Source organism: Dermacentor albipictus, chromosome 5, assembly GCF_038994185.2.
Source record: "Dermacentor albipictus isolate Rhodes 1998 colony chromosome 5, USDA_Dalb.pri_finalv2, whole genome shotgun sequence".
NCBI lineage: Eukaryota > Metazoa > Arthropoda > Arachnida > Ixodida > Ixodidae > Dermacentor > Dermacentor albipictus.
Window position 1 is genome coordinate 10880859 of NC_091825.1, and position 22136 is coordinate 10902994.

Genomic DNA, 22136 nt, shown 5'->3' on the forward strand with positions numbered 1-22136 from the left:
TAAATTAAAGGTGTATTCATTAGGTGTTCTAGAGTGCTTGTGGTGTGTTGACCGATAATGGTTCAAGAAACTTCGTACAGATTTAAAAAATAAATTATGGGGTTTTACGTGCCAAAACCACTTTCTGATTATGAGGCACGGCGTAGTGGAGGACTCCGGAAATTTCGACCACCTGGGGTTCTTTAACGTGCACCTAAATCTAAGTACACGGGTGTTTTCGCATTTCGCCCCCATCGAAATGCGGCCGCCGTGGCCGGGATTCGATCCCGCGACCTCGTGCTCAGCAGCCCAACACCATAGCCACTGAGCAACCACTGCGGGTGGATCATACAGATGTGTCAATGGTTTTATCACCATGAATAAACTGAAACTAAATTTTTAGTCATGCTAGTTCTGCCCTACTTTGCATTGTTAATAAACCGGCTCTTTCTAATAATTCAGTCAATGAATCCGTTACCTTTTATTTATTATAAATGAACCTTATTGCCTTCCTCTGCACCTCTTCTTATGATTTCTTTTGTGTACGTAAATCAAATACATGCATACTCCAGCACTGGTTGAACAAGCATTTTCTAGGCCAGCAGATTTGTTTCTGTTGGTGCGAGACGAAGACGTCTTCTCAGAAAGATGAGTTGGTTTGATGCTGAGCATATACATTGATTTCCACTTGAGGTCATGTTGCTAACATGGGTATCCCATCTGAGAGTGCGTGTTAAAGTGACACCTAAATATTTACCCTGAAATACACAAGTGAGAGGTGTTTCACTAATAATTTAAGTAAAATCAGATATTTGTTTCTTTCTAGTTACTGTTAGCATTACCTTGGGAATTTGGAGTCATCTGCCACTCCTGACACCAAGAAAAGGTAGAATTTTGTATGTGGTGATCATCATTGCAATTAATTTTATGGTACGAAAAACAACCGTCAGCGAATAGACGGATGTTACCATGTAATCGAGAAGGCAAATCGTTTATGTATATTAAAAATAAAACTGGGCCCAAAGCAATGCCTGCTCCCGCTCCAGATGTAATAGGTGCTAAACTGGAAGTCTGAATATACACGAATTGTGAGTGGCAGAGGGCAGCACGCACGCTCATGTGTGCACTCACTCACATTCATTCGCACTCATTTGAAAGGCGTGAGTGCTAGTGAGATCCAGCGAGTGGGTGCCAGTGAGTGTGAGTGGAGACTAGTGTGAGTGCGAGTGAGTGGAGGTGTTCTCTCATCTGCTGCAAGCCCTTGACACACAACTTCCCACAGGCATGTTCCAACAGTTGTTCCAAGGCTGTGTGTGTTTTTGGAATATCAGACATTTTTCCTACTTTCTAACTGCAAGCTGCGGGCCACAGCAGCTGCCCATTCGACATACACCGATAATCGTGTTGCTGGCTCACAAACCGCAAGATGCTACCACTGTATGTGAAAGTTGATTTAAGGTTCACTTGTGTTCAAAAGCCTGAGAAACAACATTGCAGTGGATCATGGTCAGTTATTGCTAAATAGTGTGGTGCAGCTTAGTACACCTGATCATGATTTATAGGCCATTTTCACACACTCCAGATAACGCAGCAGTTCTCTTGATCTTTGTGGTATTTGCTACACGTGTCAGACAAGTAACTAGTAGGTCCATCTTGCACTGATCTTCGTAGCTGCGTTTGTGTCTGGTATGCTTAATATTGTTTCTGCTTGGCATGTCGGCTCATCAAAGGGGCTGCCAGATTAACTTTATTTTGAGCAATGACTTATTGCTAATTATCATTACACTGCTAGAGTTTGTGTTTGATGTTTCAGAGGTTGGCATAGCAAATGCCCAGAAGAATATTGTGGAGAACAAGTTGGAGCTGCAGAAGGCCAAGAGCATCCGCAAGAACAAACAAGGTCAGCTTGCCTGCTTTAATGACACTGCCTTTGTTAGGGAACCTTTGATGAATGTGCATGTTAATAAGCAAATCAGCTATGCGAAAATTTGCAAGGTGGAGGAAACTTTAATGAAAAGAAAAAATAATCATCTGCCCATAGGTTGCACAGAGCTACTTCAAGGGAAGCCTAGAAAGTAGTGAAGAAGAAACTGGGAATAGGCAAGAATCAGATGTATGCGTTAAGTGACAAAGCCGGCAATATCAAGTAGTGAAGAAGAAACTGGGAATAGGCAAGAATCAGATGTATGCGTTAAGTGACAAAGCCGGCAATATCATTACTAATTTGGATGAGATCGTTCAAGTGGCTGAGGAGTTCTATAGAGACTTATACAGTACCAGTGGCACCCACGACGATAACAGACGAGAGAATAGTATAGAGGAATTTGAAATCTCACAAGTAACGCCGGAAGAAGTAAAGAAAGCCTTGGGAGCTATGCAAAGGGGGAAGGCAGCCGGGGAGGATCAGGTAACAGCAGATTTGTTGAAGGATGGTGGGCAGATTGTTCTAGAAAAACTGGCCACCCTGTATACGCAATGCCTCATGACCTCGAGCGTACTGGAATCTTGGAAAAATGCTAACATAATCCTAATCCATAAGAAAGTGGACGCCAAAGACTTGAAAAATTATAGACCGATCAGCTTACTGTCCGTTGCCTACAAAGTATTTACTAAGGTAATTGCAGATAGAATCAGGAACATCTTAGACTTCCGTCAACCGAAGGACCAGGCAGGATTCCATAAAGGCTACCCAACAATAAACCATATTCACACTATCAATCAGGTGATAGAGAAATGTGCGGAATATAACCAACCCTTATATATATAGCTTTCATTGATTACGAGAAAGCGTTTGATTCAGTCGAAACCTCAGCAGTCATGGAGGCATCGCGGAATCAGGGTGTAGACGAGCCGTATGTAAAAATACTGAAGGATACCTATAGCGGCTCCACAGCCACCATAGTCCTCCATAAGCAAAGCAATAAAATCCCAATAAAGAAAGGCGTCAGGCAGGGAGATACGATCTCTCCAATGCTATTCACAGCGTGTTTATAGGAGGTATTCAGAGACCTGAATTGGGAAGAATTGGGGATAAAAGTTAATGGAGAATACCTTAGTAACTTGCGATTCGCTGATGATATTGCCTTGCTTAGTAACTCAGGGGACCAATTGCAATGCATGCTCACTGACCTCAAGAGGCAATGCAGAAGGGTGGGTCTAAAAATTAATCTGCTGAAAACTAAAGTAATGTTTAACAGTCTCGGAAGAGAACAGCACTTTACGATAGGTAGTGAGGCACTGGAAGTGGTAAGGGAATACATCTACTTAGGACAGGTGGTGACTGCGGATCCGGATCATGAGACTGAAATAATCAGAAGAATAAGAATGGGCTGGTGTGCGTTTGGCAGGTATTCTCAGATCATGAACAGCAGGTTGCCATTATGCCTCAAGGAAAAAGTATATAACAGCTGTGTCTTACCAGTACTCACATATGGGGCAGAAACCTGGAGGCTTACAAAAAGGGTTCTACTTAAATTGAGAACGACGCAACAAGCTATGGAAAGAAGAATGATAGGTGTAACTTTAAGGGATAAGAAAAGAGCAGATTGGGTGAGGGAACAACAGGGTTCGTGCAGGTCCTTGAAACTCATGAAAACCCTTGAATTTGAACAGATCGTTTTCAAGGCCTTGAATGTCCTGGAATTTTGGGAGATCCTTGAAAATCCTTGAATTTCCTAAATTTTTATTTTTAATTCACTTCCAGCGATTGCATTCGAGAAAATTTCAACCCTCCGGATTTCCGGCTGCGATGTTGTTTAAAAAAAAAGGGAATTCTCAGGCATTTTGAATTGTCTGGTAAAACTCGGGGGAATTCGTGCTTCAATCAGGAAAAATTGGCTGTCATATTATTGAAAGGGAACGAAAGTCGCCCTACTGCTGGCTCGAGTAAAAGAGAGGACTCATAACGAATTGTCTCGGACGCCGTGTCATTGGCTGGAGGTGTTGCCTGTGTACAGCCAACAATTGTGGGCGCGTGGTGGAGCCACGCGCCCCATAGAGTCAATGTATAAGAACGTCTGTAATTTCAAACACAAGAACCCTTCACTGTCTGATTTTCATTTTCCGGAGTTTTTGCTGGTGCCGCAGGTCCCGAATGGCATTAATCAAAGCCATAACTGCAGTTTTGATTATCTCGCCGCCTCAAGCCAGCGCTCTCGCACGCCGATTCGCTGGCAGCCGTAGCTACCACCACGGCCACACTAGGACTTGCTGCTTCGACGTTTGCTATTAAGGGTCTTGCTGTTCGGTGCCGTGTTTTCCATTAGAAGAATTCACTGCTGTCAATAATCGCACCAACTCTGCCTCCGTAATCTTCGCGTATGGCTTCGAAGCTTAGAAAGCATGACGCGTTGCATAATGCTGGTTCCCGAAAGGCAGCTGCGCCTCGGCACATTGATGTTACGCCGTGAAGCGTACGTGAAGTATTGCGGTGAAGCCTAACAAGCGTGGGAAGGGGCAATTGTCACGGGACACAGTACGTATTCCATAATTATACACGTGTGCACCGTCCTTGAAAAGGGGGGTTCACGCATGTATAATTATGGCCCTGTGTGTGCTCCTTGAAAATCCACACACAAGACCTTGAAAGTCCTTAAAAACCCTTGAATTTTTGTCATATACACCAGCATGAACCCTGGAACAGAGGCGAGTTAATGATATCTTAGTTGAAATCAAGAAAAAGAAATGGGCATGGGCAGGGCATGTAATGAGAAGGTAAGATAACCGATGTTCATTAAAGGTTACGGACTGGATTCCAAGGGAAGGGAAGCGTAGCAGAGGGCAGCAGAAAGTTAGGTGGGCGGATGAGATTAAGAAGTTTGCAGGGACAACATGGCCACAATTAGTACATGACCGGGGTAGTTCGAGAACTATGGGAGAGGCCTTTGCCCTGCAGTGGGCACAACCAGGCTGATGATGATGACTTCAAGGGAAACCCATAGAAAAAAAGCTTTGCAGCTGTAGAGTTCTCTTTTTCTATACAGCTTCATGGTATACTTTTGGATGGATAGCAGTTTTAAAGTGAATACTGTATTTACATGAGTATAACATGAGTGTGGAGTTTGCACTCTTAATGAAAAGAAAAAAAGAACATTAGTATTAAAATTATAACGCGAGCTCGGGACTTTTAAGGGCAGGCATAGTCAAGGGAGCAAGAAAGGAGGGCAAAAAATGATTATTTAGGAAGAAAAAGTTGCATTATGTAATAGTGTAAATGCTGTAGCTCTCTTTGGCTCTTTCAGCCGTCGTCTTGGTTGGTGGTCAAACTTGGCAATAGAAATGCTTGTTCGTTTGCTCTCTCTCTCGTTTGCTTGCTTGTTCCTCTGTTCGGGCTATTTGCTTACATTGACAATCATCATCGACGGTTTCTGCGAAATTAATTTTTTTCCCATTCATGAATCGTGCTCATGGCTGTTGCTGTGATGAGTATTCGTTATTGATGTGCTAATGCAATTTCACTGTGAGCATAAGAACTGTGGAATTACACTGTTGCCTCATGAATTTATATGCCTTGGCTGCTTAGTCCTGGGTGCTGCCTCCAACAAGTCGGAATGTTATGTAGCATTTTATCCAACTTGGTGTTTTATTGATTGCTCAGAATCTCGGCAAGAAAAAACTTGCATTTACAAAACAAATGTCATAGTTGGCTGTTAATTCTTTGTGTCCAGGTCTTTTGATGTTGTGCTTAATGAGGCTCGTGCTATATAGAATCGGTCTAGGCTTGTTTCAGGCATTTGAAAATTAAGTTAGAGTATGTTTCTTGTACCTTCATTAAAATGGAAACAAGCATTTGTTTATTTATTTGTGAAGGCCCGAGGGCATTATAGAGAGGAGTGGGTGAACAGAACAAATAATTACCAAAAATTGGTGACAGCTTTCTTGAAGGTGATATTATCGGTGATAGCAGCAACACAGGCAGGAAGGTGGTTCTATTGATTACTTGCATGCGGCAAAAATGCATATTAGTACCACATGAAGGAGCACCTACTTTAAACATGTGATTGTTACGTGCTGATGAAATGAAGGAACGAATGCCAATCAGACTGGGACCACTGTGGAGGGGAAAAGACACAGTTCCATAATTCACTTTGGGTGTGAGAGACCAAGTCAGATAAACTGAGAAAATGTTTCATGACTGAAATGCTTGAGCAACGAGAATAAATAGACATCTTGTGTTAGTAACTCATTCTGAGGATCCCAGATTGTGCATGCACATTCAAGTTTAGGTCGAACTATAGATCTATAAAGCGTAAGTTTAAGAGGAGTTGGAGCAGCTGAAAAATTGCGGTGCAGATAACTTAGTGCGTGGTTAGCATTTTTCTATACGAAGTCAACATGCTTGTTCCATGTGAAGTCGTATATTAAATTAACTCCGAGATACTTGTATGAATTTACTGATGTTAGATTCGTGAGAACTGATGTTAGATTCGTGAGAATAAGTATGATTGCTGGGGTTAGTAGAATGCTGCGATATCCTCATTAACTTACATTTGGAAGCGTTAAGTTTAATCGACCATGTTTGATGCCACAATGAAATTTTATTGAGATCGGATTGGAGCGTAATGACATTATTATTGTTAGAAGTTATTCTATATGAAATGCAGTCGTCGACAAAAAGCCATATAGACGAGTTAATCGAAGCACGCAAATCATTAAAGGGCCTCTGAAAGGGTTCGAACATATTTTGTAGACCCGTAGGGTATTGCTTAAGTACAACATTCACGCCACAATTTAAGTGAAGCGTTATGTATTAATGGAGCTACAAGCTATTACAAGTTACCCTCCTCCCTAGCCATGCTTTTTCTCCTCAACTCGTTCGCCGAGCGATCAGGGCTAAGCTCTGCCTTCACTGGTTCTGCGTCACAATGCGATGTCACATCGTCCACTTCCGATTGTTTTGGAGCCCCCCCTCCCCCCCCCCCCGCCCCGCCCGCGCGAAACCTCTCCGCGAAAGCCCAAGCGAAAGCTATCGAAACAGCGTGCATTGTGAGAATTCTGTCGTAGCGCCGATCGTATCGGGTATTCCGGTAACCACAGGCAAGCTGGATGTTTCGGCAGATGGCTGTAGGCATAAACTAAAGCTGATGAAGGAACTTTAGCGTAGACGTACGTGAGCAGCCTGATCGGTCTGCACGGTCCAGCCACTTGTTGGCGCAGAGCTTAACCAGTCAAACAAACAGCTAATATTGCTCTAACCAAGTGGAAAACATTTTAAACATCTACAAACACAACGTGTTGATGATTGCACTCCTGCGAAAGATTTACACCACCAGCAAAGAAAAATACGTTTTGTTACTGCACTCTGTGTGGTTGAGCTCTATGCCACCAGCCACCAGGTGGCTGCACCGCGCAGGCTATTCACATTTGCGCTTCTGCTCACGCATTAAACGGCACTGTCAAGCAGCCAGGCCCTGTCCCCTTGCGCTTGTGTTTGCCCTAATACCGGACTCGCGAAACACTATTGCGTTAGTAATCTTCCGGTGTAAAGTGATGGCCGCAATCGCGCAAATCCTGGCGCCGATCAGATAGCGGCAGTCCGATGCGCTGCAGCCAGTCTGCTCGTCTGCTGGCTTGCAGAGAGACACAATGTTGCAGCTGGACATATTGCCAGTCACTACGTTTGCAGTCCACAACACAACAAAGTCGAACCATAGTGCTTGCAAAAAAACAGACTGGCACTGACGGCGGAGCTCTCGTCGAAAACTGAGCACGTTGTAACACAAGCTGACATTTGCTGCGTGCTGGAAGTGCTTAAGTGTACTGAAAAATTTTCTTGTGCATTCTCTTTATGTTACTTTCTTTTTATAAAAACAAGTTAACTAACATTCCAACTATTACAAACATCATTTGTTTGCCATAAGGTTGGAAAAATTATTGATCACGCGCCCTGGTCAGCCAATCAGATAGCTCGCCCCACTGACGTCATATGGGTGATATCCGTCATATGGGTAGGGGCGGCTTAAAATTGCACCGAGCAGTGTGCTGCAATCGGCAGCGATGTGCATTTTATAACCTTATAATAAATTACACGCTTTATGTGGAGCACTTAGATGTGTCAATTAATGATCAGAAGGACCTACTCTAACGAATCAGTACGTTTGTAGAAAATCATCAAAATTGTTTCAGGACCTTTAATATAAATAAGAGACAGCAGTGGACCTAAGGCGGAGCCCTGCAGCACATGAGAGGTTACTGAAATTGTTGGTGAATCAAAGCCGCTCGCAGGCGCATAAAGTATTTTGAGCAATGAGATAAGCGTTCAATCCAGACGAGCACTTTAGTGTCAATATTAAGACTGCTTAATTTAAGGAGGGTAAGTTATGTGAAACGGTGTCAAAAGATTTTCGTGGCTAAACAGTGATTTTAAGGAAGGGGTGATGTGGGAATGCACATGCATCCTTGTATTTTCGTAGCAGCCGCGCGGTTGTCACGCAATAATCAAATGCTCGCTCGTGGAGGGTAGCAGGGAGAAAGCACGTTTCACTCCTCCCGCTGCTCTTTGTGCCTGGCTGCGATCCTGCAGCCAAGACACCCCGTTTCCTCCTTTTCCTTTCTTGAAACCGGGGAGAAGCGCTATTCTCCCCCTCTTCTCCCTCTCCGCCGCTCTGGGAGAAGCGCTATGCTCCGGACACGTCTTTGTCTTTCGACTGAGAAGCTTGCGACTGGCTGCATCTCACTTCAGCCACTGAGACCGCCGCACACAGTCCCCCTGCAGCGCTTGGCCTTTGTGGGCGACTGACCACCCCAGTGCCCGAGCGCGTATCTACTTTGGGTGAGCTAAACAGTTATCAGCATAAGCACCGACTATCAGGGGGCTTTGGAGCCCGAGCCCCCTCCCAGTGATGCCAAAGCCTACACTCCCCACAACCCACACACACACACACATCTAAAATGGTGTTGTCATAGTTTTGTCAACCACATCATTTTAGGTTTCTTTTGACTTGCCTCGACCTTTTCACTTAAAATTGGCGCGGACGTGCACGGTTTTTAATTCATACTTTCACTTTATTTCTGCAAATCCTATCAATAGCAAGACAAGCACATTAGAAGCACAAGCGGCGACTGCCTCATCCGTATTTTCTCACTTAAACATTGTTTTGAATTTCTACTATAAACACCATGCACATACACAATATATTTAAATATACAAACAGGACAATGTTTATAATATTTTTGAAAAGGAAGGAGGTAGCCAATTAAAAATTATTTCTAAAGGTATGGACAGCGTATGCCTAGCGAATGAATAAGTTGCTGTATGTTCACCTTGCTTAAAATTGCTTTGCGTGCTTTTTTGACCCTGAAAAAAACCTGCAGACTTCAGTGACTCTTTCAGCAGAATCTTTTGGCAATGGCCTGTGAAATGCATTTCAATGATATGTGTCTCAGTATTGCTTCTCTCTCCGCTAAGCAATGCTAATGAGTCATGAAAAGGAAACTCTTCTAATAATTTACAACATTCATTAGGGATGGAAACATCGTCACTTGCCCGCAGAGGTCATAAATATATGCAGGGTGCCCTATTAAGTACCTTGGACCCAGATTTTAAAGAAGAGCAATTGCGTTACTCGAAGAAAACCTAGTGCATATTTTTTCCAGCACAGTGGAGCAGTTGCTAGTAATACTTTTTTATTACTGTGATTTAATTCGGTGATTGTAATTAATGACCTAACACCATACATACTATCTCTAAAGGTGTTTATTGGGCAGAGCTCGGAGCAGCGCAACGTCGACGGGCAGGGCAGTCACAGCTTCCAAGCACGAGAGCCATTGCTGAGCAGGAGCGCTCGACCCAGTACCGTTTAGAGCCAGTAGCGCTGAACCTACTAGCGTCTCTCTTCGCTACAATCACCCCCCGGGAGCGAGAAGGGAGCCGTCCGGCGACCTAACAGCTCGTCACGATGAGCGGGTCGTAGTAAGGCTTTAAACGGTCGACATGGACAATGTCTCGTCCACGGCGGCGCATGTCTGAAGATGGCTCAACTGGTTCGATGACATAGTTCACAGGAGATGCACTTTCGAGAACATGATAAGGGCCTTCATACTTAGGGACCAGTTTTGATGAGAGGCCATGGGCAGTTAGAGGAACTGAGAGCCACACGAGTGCTCCTGGATCGAAGGTGACCGTGGCAGTGGCGTCACCACAAGTGCTCCTCTGGCGCTCTTGACCAGCGGAAGTAAAGGCCCGTGCGAGGTCGCGGCACTCTTCTGCATGTCTGACCGTGGCAGAAATAGGCACGCACTTGGATGCATCCGGCCGGTACGGAAGAATGGTGTCGATGGTGTGCGAAGGGTGTCGACCATACAGCAAGAAATAGGGTGAAAATCCAGTAGTGCTCTGCGTAGCGGTATTATACGCGTAGGTGATGAATGACAGAATGGCGTCCCAGTTCGTGTGGTCGGAGGCAACGTACATTGAAAGCATGTCACCGAGGGTACGGTTGAAGCGTTCTGTGAGGCCATTCGTTTGAGGGTGGTACGCCGTAGTCGTACGATGAACAACGTGGCACTCTTTGAGAATCGCTTCGACTTCCGACAGGAAGACGCGTCCGCTATCGCTGAGCAGTTCTTGAGGTGGACCATGCCGCAGGATGAATCGACGTAGCAGGAATGATGCAACATCGCGTGCTGTAGCTGCTGGGAGAGCGGCGGTTTCGGCGTATCGTGTAAGGTGATCTACTGCCACAATGGCCCAGCGGTTACCAGACGACGTCAGGGGGAAGTGGCCCATACAAATCGATGCCAACGTGCCCGAACGGCCGGGTAGGGCAGGGTAGAGGCTGCAGACCAGCTGGCGAGTGGTGGGGTGAAGATTTTCGGCGCTGGCAGTCGGGGCATGTGCGAAGGAACTTTTGAATGTAGTTGTACATTCCCCGCCAGTAGTAGCGTCGTCGGAGGCGCTGGTAGGTTTTGAAAAGTCCCGAGTGAGCACACTGTGGATCAGAGTGGAACGATGCGCAGATTTCAGAACGCAGGCTTCGAGGTACAACTAATAACCACTGGCGGCCGTCAGAGGTGTAATAGTGTCGGTGAAGCAGGTCGTCTCGAATGGCGAAATGGCGAGCTTGACAGCGCAATGCACGAGTGGTTGGCTGCGATGACGGATCAGCAAGGCAGTCTATGATGGAGGCAATCAAGGGGTCCTTGCGCTGCTCAGAAGCGATGGTCCCAATGTCGATGGAAGAAACGTCAAGCTGGGATATTGCGCAGCAGGGATTGTCGACTGGCAAGGGAGAACGTGAGAGGGAGTCAGCATCAGCATGCTGGCGTCCGTTGCGGTACAGTACGCGGATATCGTAATCCTGTAAGCGAAGCGCCCAGCGGGCGAGACGGCCTGAGGGATCCTTCAATGACGACAGCCAGCATAGTGCATGGTGGTCCGTGACGACATCAAATTGTAGACCATACAAATAGGGCTAGAACTTGGTAAGCGCCCAGATGATCGCCAGGCATTCTTTTTCCGTGACGGTGTAATTGGTCTCGGCTTTAGTAAGCATACGGCTTGCATATGCCACAACATATTCAGGAAACCCTTCTTTGCGCTGCGCTAAGACAGCGCCGAGGCCAACACCGCTGGCATCTGTGTGTACCTCAATAGGTGCCGTTGGGTCATAGTGGCGCAAAATGGGAGGAGATGTCAGCAAATGACGGAGCTTAGTGAACGCCTCGTCGCACTCGGATGACCACAAATGGAGAGGTCCGTTGCTGCCAAGGAGCTTCGTCAGGGGCGATATGACGGCAGCGAAATTGCGAATGAAGCGCCTGAAGTAGGAACACAAACCTACAAAACTGCGCAGTTCTTTGACGGACGTCTGTTTAGGAAATTCAGCTACGGCACGAAGTCTGTTTGGATTGGGGGGATTCCATCCTTCGAGAGGACGTAACCTAGTATCGTGAGCTGCCGCGCTGCAAATCGGCACTTCTTTAGGTTCAGTTGGAGGCCAGCGTTTGCTAAGCACGTCAAAACATGCCGTAGGCGTTGAAGGTGCGTGGTGAAGTCAGAGGCAAAAACAACAACGTCGTCGAGATAACATAAGCACGTGTGCCACTTCAAACCGCGGAGAACTGTGTCCATCATGTGTTCAAAGGTTGCTGGCGCATTACAAAGTCCAAACGACATGACGTTAAATTCGTATAAGCCGTCGGGTGTGACAAAGGCTGTCTTCGGCCTATCAACGTCAGCCATGGGTACTTGCCAATAGCCGGAGCGTAAATCTAGAGATGAAAAGAATTCTGCTCCGTGTAGGCTATCGATGGCGTCATCGATTCGCGGCAGCGGGTATACATCATTGCGAGTAATCTTGTTCAGGCGCCAGGAGTCTACACAGAACCATACCGAGCCGTCTTTTTTCGTAACAAGGACGACAGGAGATGCCCATGGACTGTTCGAGGGTCGGATCACTTCGTGGCGAAGCATATCGTCCACTTGCTCATTAATCACACGACGTTCTGTGGCAGAGACGCGATATGGTCATTGCCACAATGGCGGTTGGGAGCCAGTGTCAATATGGTGCGTGACAGCAGACGCCCGGCCAAGGGAAGGTTGCCCGACATCAAAAGAAGAACGAAATTCTTCTAAGATGCGCAGTAGCTGTGAACGCTGAGGTGGGGTGAGGCCATCGGCAATACATGAATCGAACACACCTGTAGGCGAAGGGTCCGACGTAGAGAGAGAACCGAGCGTGTTGTAACTGGTGCAGGACGTGTCTTCGGGAACATCCGTAATTTGTACGGCGTCGATCACTTCCACGTGGCCAAGACATTCGCCTTGAAGCAGCATCACAGGGTATGGGAAGGGGTTACAGACAAAAATAGCTGTGGAGCCCTGTTTGACATTCACAGTCGCAAAAGGCAGCAGCAGACCTTTTCGAGTATAAAAGTGGCCCGACGCAGAAAGTAGTGCGATGGCGTCAGAGAGGCTGCTGCACTGCATTGACACAATCACTGACGAGTTGGCAGGAACATTTGTGTCGTGCCTGACGAGTAGTTTGTTCGCAAAAGAAGCATTATCGGCAAGCGTCAAATCTGAGATCGGCGACAGTTCTAGTTCGGCCCGTGCGCAATGAATGACGGCATCGTAGCGAGCGAGAAAGTCCCACCCCAGAATAACTTCGTCGGAGCACGAGTTATTCTGCACGAGCACGAGGCGACCAATAAATTCGGCGGCGTATACAACGTCCTCGATGAGAACACGAGCAATGCACGCCGCAATCGGGTGAATACGCTGTGTGCCTGCTGTTCGGAGGGCGAGTCCAGCAATGGGTGTCGTAACCTTTCGAAGGAAGCGACAAAGCTTTGCTTCCATAACTGATACAGCGGCTCCGGTATCCAGGAGGGCATATGTGCGCACACCGTCATCTAACACGTCTATCGCATTGGTTGGGCTACGTTGAGGACTTCCGCGTTTCGATGGGGTCGCAGTCCTTGCCTCATGGACTGCGACGATTAGTTTTCCTCATCCCGAGCTTCGGGCCGAGGCCACATCGGTGATGGGGAGCGTCGGCGTGGAGAAGTTGAGTGGTGGATGTTGGCGGACCGGCGGAATGGTGGTGACGCAGCCCGAGGTTCGTCGTCGTAATAAGGGCGTGGAGAACCCACCATAGAACTTGGCCCATATGGTGTAGCGCTAGGCGACTGCACGCGACTACAGTAGCGTGCGACGTGGCCTGCGTAGCCGCACGCAAAACATATCGGTCGATTGTCCGCTGTATGCCACCGAGTCGTTGCGGCAGGTCCCATCCATGTGGTAGGACGCGTTGGACGTGGCGGCTGGTGAATTGATTGCATAGCAGGCTGTTGTCGGGGCATAGCGAGGACTTCGGCGTACGTGAGAGGTCCCCGCTGAGGGAGTTGTTGAGGCTGGGTGACGACTTCCGCGTAGCTGAGTGGCACAGCTGTCGGGATCTGTTGGGGCCTGGCCATGACTTCGGCGTAGCTGTGAGGTGCAGCCGCAGGAACACGCTGGTGGTGCCCAGGCAAGACCTCGTGCAGTTCTTGCGCTATGACACGGCGAAGCAAAGGCGCAAAACTTGGCGTAGGCGCGTGTACCGACTGCGGCTGTGCAAAATCCATCAACGAGAGTTGCCGGGCAGCTTCCTCGCGGACGAACGCCTTCATTTCTGCGAGCAACGCTGTCTGGTTGGACATGGCAGCCAAACCAGCGAAGTGTTTGTCACGCGGTAGAGATCGACGGATCAGTGACCGCTGCCTGCGGAGTTCTTCATAGCTCTGCCACAGTGTGACAATTTCAGCCACAGAGCGTGCACTTTTGGCCAGCAACATGTTAAAAGTGTCGTCTTCTATGCCCTTCAGGATGTTTCGGATTCGATGAGACTCCGCCATGGTCGCATCGACTTTCCTGCATAGGTCCAGGACATCTTCGATATAGCTGGTGAACGTTTCGCCTGGCTGTTGAGCTCGTTCTCGCAAACGTTGCTCGGCACGCAGCTTGTGAACAGCAGGGCGACCAAATACATCGGCGAGGGAAGTCTTAAATTCTGACCATGTCTGGAACTCTGCTTGATGGTTGTTATACCACAGGCTGGCAACTCCAGCGAGGTAGAACAGAACATGGCTCAGTTTGGCCGCTTCGTCCCACTTGTTATGGTCGCCTACCCTGTCGTACGCCGTGAGCCATTCGTCCACGTCAATGTTGTCCGCTCCAGTGTAGAGAGGAGGGTCGCGATGACAAGGCACCCCGGGACACGCAGTGGGTGCAGGAGGAGGCGTTTGCTGCGTCTTGGGGCATGGTAGATGGTAGGGTACGAGGCCGGAGTTCCAGGATGATCGTCTGAGGGTACCCCGCACACTCCACCAATTCTAAAGGTGTTTATTAGGCAGAGCTCGGAGCAGCGCAACGTCGACGGGCAGGGCAGTCACAGCTACCAAGCACGAGAGCCGTTGCTGAGCAGGAGCGCTCGACCCACTACCGTTTAGAGCCAGTAGCGCTGAACCCACTAGCGTCTCTCTTCGCTACATGTCCTAATTATCAAAGTGTCAATGAGGCATACAGTAGAACCCCGCTGTTACGTTCCTCACTGCTGCGTTTTCCCGGCTGCTACGTCGTTTTCATCCGGTCCAGGCATAGTTTCCATAGGATCCAATGTATAAGGAACCCCGCTGTTACGTAGTAGCTGTTGTTAAGAATGGCGAGCTGCAATGCAAGATTTCCACCCAGTTACGACCGGGGAACAAGACACGCATCCCCCACTCTCCGTCGCTTCAGCTAGGATGCGTTCGATGAAGCGGGCTTTGTGCTCACACCGCCGCCATCCTCCAGCCCCATCGCTGTTGTGACGGAACGAGTTCGGCGGGCGAACTATTGTGCCCGAGCTCCCCAGCGCGGACCTGATCTGCTACGCATGAGCGAGCTGCCGCAGGAAAGCCGTTTTTTGTTGCTTCCCACGCGCCTTCCAGGATGCAGGACAACGAGCTACCCAGAATGGCTCCGAGCTTTCCGGAACGGCGCCCCTCTGACGTCGGCTCCGCACATGGGAATGTGTGTGCCTTTGTGTGCGTAAACTGTTCGGCGGGGCTGCGGCAAGTCGACAATGAGTAAACGAACGTTCGCGTCACCTTGTATCGCGGGAGAACCGAGTGTTTAAAAACTGCTGTGGTGCGAATGCTGGACACACTTCTCTTGAGCAGTCATGTTGGACTGATGCACTTTTCTCAAGCAGTCATGTTAGACTGATTTAAATACTGTAAATAAACCCATATTCCTCGTTCTCGATGAGAAGCAGTTCTTCCCTTCATCAACGTCCTCAGCCTGGATAAGTTGGACGACGGCATGGGCCAGCTACCTTCGAATTCATGCCAGACTCCAATCTTGACAATGGATCTCGAGCGATGGGATTGAGCCCCCAATCCTGACAACTGGTGGCAGCGGTGGGATGGACTTTGCGACATGGTGCTGTATCTGCGGTGAGTGCTTGGTTCTTGCTTTGACTCTCTAGGCTTCATTTTGTGGTTGTTCTGTTTAGAACAGTAGGGAAGCTAGATTGTTGAGTGTTAGTTAGGTTGTGTTTTCCTAGCTAGATTTAGAGAGCAGAATCGAGGCAGTAAAGCAGCAATCATGGAGTTAAGGACACTGCTGAGAGACGAGATGTTGATTGTTGGTGAGGAACTGGGCGTAGATGTACGCAGGGAAATGCTAAAATCGGAATTATTGCAGCTAATTTCCGAAAAAGCAAGTGAGGAAGAAATCGAAATGGGGTTTGAACTTCTGAAAAAGAGAGAAGAACGAGAGAGAAAAGAACAAGAGAGAGAGGAACGCGATAAAGATAGCGAGTTAATAAAAATGCAACTTGAACTTGATAGCAAACGTTTGGAGTTGTCTCAAGGAAGTGAAGGCACTCTGGGACGATCAAGTGAGGCAGAATCATACCGCATGGACAGGCTATTAAAGCCATTTGAGGTCGGGACCGACATAGGCTTGTTCCTAAGCAATTTTGAAAGGACTATCGAGAAGATGAACTACAGCCCGAGTACATGGCCACAGCGGTTGCTGTCTATGTTGCCGTGTGAGGCGGCAGAAGTAATCACCAGACTCATTGCACAGGATGCATATGATTATGCGAAAGTTAAGGCTAGTCTCCTGAAGAAATACCGCCTTTCAGCTGAAGCTTTTTGGCAAAGGTTTACAAGCACAGGCAAGAAAGATAGCGAGGGGTATCCGGAGTTTGCGTACAGCTTAAAGGCCAACCTAGTCGAGTGGCTTAAAAGCACAGAAGCGTACGACAGCAGAGACATGATCATTGAATGCATGTGTCTAGAGCAGTTTTACAAAACCATCCCCCAAGCTGTGAAACTGTGGGTGCAAGACAGAGACTGTGGAAAGGGCGGCTGAATTAGCCGAAGAGTACGCAACCCGTAGAAAGTTAAACGCCGAGGACAGAAACTTGGACGGTTGAAATGGACCGCGGAAACCATATCCGTTCAAAAAGGGTGCGCAGACTAGACGATCGGAGCCTGTAGACATGGCGGAAAAGTCCGCAGAAAAGAGCGAGGAGAAACTTAACGGAGAAACTGCACAAAAAGAACAGAAAAGAAAATTCGAATCTTTTAGACCAATTCACTGTTACAAATGCCACAAACTGGGACATATAGCTGTAAACTGTGGGAAGTCTAGCATAGTTTTCTCCTACGTGGAGGAAAAAGATGAGAATATGGAACTTTTAAGTCCATATCTTCATATCTTCATGACCTGCAAGTTAATGGAAAACCATGCCGAGTGCTAAGAGACAGTGCCGCCACGATGGACATTGTCCATCCGTCTTACGTGATGGTAGATGACTTCACCGGAGAAGTAGCATGGATAAAATAGGTTGTAGAAGAACACAGCATGTGTCTGCCCATGGCCAAAGTCAAAATCAATGGACCATTAGGGGAGCTAGAGACTGAGGCTGCAGTTTCCAAATTTTTGTCACTGCAGTATCCTTACATCTTTTCGAATCGTTCGAATCAGTTACTGCGTGACAAAAGGCTCAAACTGGGAGAGGGCATAGTACAAGCATTGACCCGAGGCCAAGCTCGTAAGATCGCGGCGCTTTCGGCTGAAAATGCTCAAGCTCCTCCAGCGGAAGCAGAAAAGGAGATAACTTCAATACCCGAATCCGAGCTAGGCCCGAGGGACAAAAGAACAGCTGAGGAGAGCCTGCCAGCTGACCAGCTCAATGAGAGCGTAGCACTAGAGTGTCAGAGTTCTAGCCTGCAGGAAGAGCAAGTAGACGCGCTCACAAGCGAGACAGGGTCGTTATTATCACCGGCCTCAAAGAACTTTGATAAGCTCTTTCGTGTGGATAGAGAGTCACTGGCAGCTGAGCAAAAGAATGATGAGAGCTTAGCTAAATTACATGATACAGCTAAAGAAGGCGTTGCTAGGCGCAACGTGACGATACATGAGAGAGGAGGATTGTTGTATCCGCACTACAGAGATCGAAAGGGTAGGATTTTAGATCAGTTAGTCGTACCTACTAAGTATAGGGAGGACCTTTTGAGTCTCTGTCATGGAAATGGGTGGTCCGGCCACCTAGGCATAAACAAATCAAAGGAAAGATTGCTTATGGAATACTACTGGCCTGGCTGTTTCAAAGACGTAGAAAACTTTGTAAGATCTTGTGACGCCTGCCAGCGTTCTGGTAAACCAGGAGAGACATGGAAAGCTCCACCGAAGGTAGTGCCGTTAATGACAGAGCCTTTCAGACGACTTGTAATAGACACGGTAGGGCCTCTTCCAAAAACAAAATTGGGCTACAGGTACTTGCTTACCATGCTGTGTCCGGCTACCAAGTTTCCAGAAGCAATCCCTTTGAAAGAGCTCAGCTCCACCGAAGTAGTGGACGCGCTTTTGACAGTGTTTGCACGAGTTGGGTTTCCAGCCGAAATTCAGGCAGATCAAGGGTCAGTATTCACGAGCGCACTGACTTCCACGTTCTTGCAAAAGTGCAGGGTAAAGTTAATGCACAGTTCTGTCTATCACCCTCAGTCAAACAGTGTAGAGAGGTGGCATTCAGTGCTTTTAAGCGAGTTTTGCGTGCGCTCTGTTACGAGCACAAAGAGGACTGGGAGAACTGTCTGCCGGCAACATTGTTTGCTTTGTGAACGGTTCCACATGAAGCGACAGGGTTCTCGCCAGCAGAACTAGTGTATGGGAGGACACTCCGTTCTCCACTGAGAATGTTAAGAGAGATGTGGGAGGAAAGAGGGGAGAGTCCAACAGTGGTTGAATACGTGCTAAATTTGCTGGAACGGCTAAGCGTAACCCAAGAACTAGTTGGAAAGAACATGGGAGTAGCTCAAAAGAACGCCAAATTCTATTACGACAAGAATGCGAGGCTTCGTACGTTTAACGCCGGAGACCAGGTAATGATCCTCAAACTTTCAAAAAAGAACAAGCTTGAAGTTCACAGGGACGGGCCCGTTAAAGTGTTGCGCAAACTTTCAGATACTAACTATGCTCTGAAAATGCCCGGTCGCAGGAAGGAGGTGAGGATATATCACTGCAATTTGATGGAGCCGTATATAGAGCGGAGCGGAGTCGTTAACTATACCATCAAAGAGCAGGATGGCACTAGTACCAAGTTTAAAGAGTATAGGGCGACCTCCAACTCTGAAATCGGCCTAGAAGAAGTAGTAGAACACTCGGTAAGCTCGCACGCTCTAAGACCCGAGCAGCTAGATGAGCTAAAAGAGGTGTTAGGGGAATATCTCGACAGATTCAGCGATGGGCCGGGTAGAACTGAACTGATAACGCATGAAATTGAGCTGACATCAGCCGAACCAGTAAGATCAAAGCCATACAGGGTGTCTCCAAGACAGAGAGAGATTATGGAGGCAGAGATACAGCGCATGCTAGAGTTGGGAGTTATTGAGCCCGCTGAGAGTGACTACACGTCACCGCTAACACTGGTAGAAACCCCTGACAAGGACCCTCGTCCGTGTGTTGACTACAGGAAGTTGAATGCCATCACTAGGGATCAGCTGTACCCGATACCCAACATTGAGGAACGAATTGAAAGTGTTAGCGCTGCTAAATACATTTCAACTATAGATCTCGTGCGGGGGTACTGGCAAGTTCCCCTTTCAGAAAGTGCCAGCCGCTATGCCGCATTCATCTCACCTGTGGGCACTTTTCGCCCTCTCGCACTCAGCTTCGGGCTGAAGAACGCGCCGTTTAGCTTCTCTAAGTTAATGGATATTGTCCTAAAAGACTTGCAGGAGTTTGCCTTGCTCTATCTTGATGATGTAGCAATTTTTTCGGACAGCTGGGAGCAAGACGTATCGCACCTCAAATGTGTTCTCACGGTTGAGGGAAGCCGGCTTAACGATGAAAGTGGAAAAGTGTAGGTTTGGTTGTTCGCAGGTTACTTATCTGGGCCATGTTGTCGGTCAGGGCATGAGGCGGCCGGCTGAGCTGAAAATAGCTACGATTGGAGAATTTTCTCAGCCGCGCACGAAAACGCACCTTCGTTCATTTTTGGGACTTGTGGGGTACTATCAACGGTACATTCCGAATTACTCGCAAATGGCAAGTCCATTAACGGACACCCTCCGAAAGGGAGCACCGTGTAACGTACACTGGGATAAGGACAAAGAGAAGGCTTTCCAAAGTTTGAAAACGCTATTGGTTTCTCGCCCTGTGCTTCGCGCGCTAGACAACACAAAGGAATTCATAGTTCAATGCGACGCAAGCGACAGAGGTATGGGCGTGGTACTTAGTCAGGTCGGCGACGATAACGAGGAGCATCCTATCCTCTATGCCAGCCGTAAACTAAATGTAAGAGAGGAAGCCTACAGCGCTTCATAGAAGGAATGTGCTTGTTTAGTTTGGGCCGCCCAGAAGTTGTCGTGTTACTTGTGCGGAGCGAAGTTCATCTTCGAGACCGACCACTGTCCTCTGACGTGGCTCAATCAAATGTCACACAAAAATGGCCGCTTGCTCCGATAAAGCCTCACTCTCCAAGAGTACAACTTCTCCGTTAGATATAAGAAGGGAAAGTTGCATAGCAATGCGGATGGTTTGAGCAGGCTAATTTGACTTCTGCGTTTGAGGGTCCCGCCTAAATTTTAGGGTTACTAGTGTTAATTTTATTAAGCGAAGAAGATCCCCTCTCATTTAGCAGGATTCCCTCCATGATTGCTGAATTTGTCAGCAGGAATTTGCTTCAGAAAATTGGCATAGCGAAATGCAGCATTTTTTTTGTTTCTGCACTTATGTTTTTTTTTATAAGCCTAGCGGGTCTAAAGTGAGAGCCAATGCACGTCATCTTGGCGCAGAGCCGTGTTGTGGGGTTCATTTTGCAGTTGCCTGTCCTTGTTGGATGTTTTGGGGCGGTGACATCAATACACAAGTGGTCGCTGCGAGCCAAGACATCAATCACCCCCTGACCACCAGCCGTTCTCTTCCTGCCTAGCGGTTGTCAGTGCTAGACAGTCGAGATTTTTCGGGCCATGGAGGCGCTGTTAAGAATGGCAAGCTGCAGTGCAAGATTGCCACCCAGTTACGTTCGGCGAACAAGACACGCATCCCCCACTCTCCGTCGCTTCAGCTAGGATGCGTTCGATGAAGCGGGCTTTGTGCTGACACCGCCGCCATCCTCCAGCTCCATCGCCGTTGTGACGGAACGAGTTCGGCGGGCGAACTATTGTGCCCGAGCTCCCCAGCGCGGACCTGATCTGCTACGCATGAGCGAGCTGCCGCGGGAAAGCCGTTTTTTGTTGCTTCCCACGCGCCTTCCGGGACGCAGGACAACGAGCTACCCAGAATGGCTCCGAGCTTCCCGGAACGGCGCCCCTCTGACGTCGGCGCCGGACATGGGAATGTGTGTGCCTTTGTGTGCGTAAACTGTTCCGCGGGGCGGCGGCAAGTTGACAATGAGTAAACGAACGTTCGCGTCACCTTGTATCGCGGGAGGACCGAGTGTTTAAAAACTGCTGTGGTGCGAATGCTGGACACACTTCTCTTGAGCAGTCATGTTGGACTGATTTAAATACTGTAAATAAACCCATATTCCACGTTCTCAATGAGAAGCAGTTCTTCCCTTCATCAACGTCCTCAGCGTGGATAAGTTGGACGACGGCATGGGCCAGCTAGCTTCGAATTCATGCCGGACTCCAATCTTGACAACGGATCTCGAGCGATGGGATTGAGCCCCCAATCCTGACACTGTGAAAACGTTCCCGCATGACATGTCGCAACTTAGCATCCCGAACCTGCCTGGGCTAAAGTAGGCAACGCGCTCCAACCGCCATTTTGGCTTTTGATGAGTTTTGGCCGGGCTTGGCTATGGAACTGGCTGAAAGAAGCCTCGCGCCAGTTCGAGAGGCTGCCACTAGGTGGCCATTCATGAAAAATGCTCTCACTATCATCATTGTGATTACGGTCACTGCATGGTTTGGACGGGTTGACTCCTAGCGTGCTATCGTCACTAGCGGCGTTTACATAAATACGCTAGAAGCGTATCGTATTATCTTGCCGTATCGCATTCTGCTGATGCACCTCCATTTACATGTATGCGCATCTCACTGTCTGGCAAGCTAGTGCCATCTGGTGTCACATTTCAGAATGAGCCCTCTACTTCCGGTAAATGTGCTTCCGCTGCCATACGGCCGCGCCGCTGGTTGGTTGGCCGGTTGTAATCACGCAGCGAATGCTTTCCCAT

At 48.0% G+C, this 22136-nt stretch overlaps 1 protein-coding gene across 6 annotated transcripts in view; it reads left to right on the forward strand.

Annotated features, from left to right (window-relative positions):
- Positions 1–22136, forward strand: part of thoc7 (THO complex 7) — a 68180-nt gene that overhangs the window by 17173 nt on the left and 28871 nt on the right. For 2 of the 6 annotated variants that reach the window (XM_070538268.1, XM_070538267.1), the window contains exons 5-6: positions 806–865; positions 1793–1879. The exons of 2 other annotated variants lie outside the window; for them this stretch is intronic. In XM_070538268.1, coding sequence (XP_070394369.1) covers positions 806–865; positions 1793–1879 — 147 coding nt within the window. The remainder of the gene's footprint in view (positions 1–805; positions 866–1792; positions 1880–22136) is intronic. 2 more of the 6 variants (XM_070538269.1, XM_070538270.1) reach the window with 1 other exon arrangement.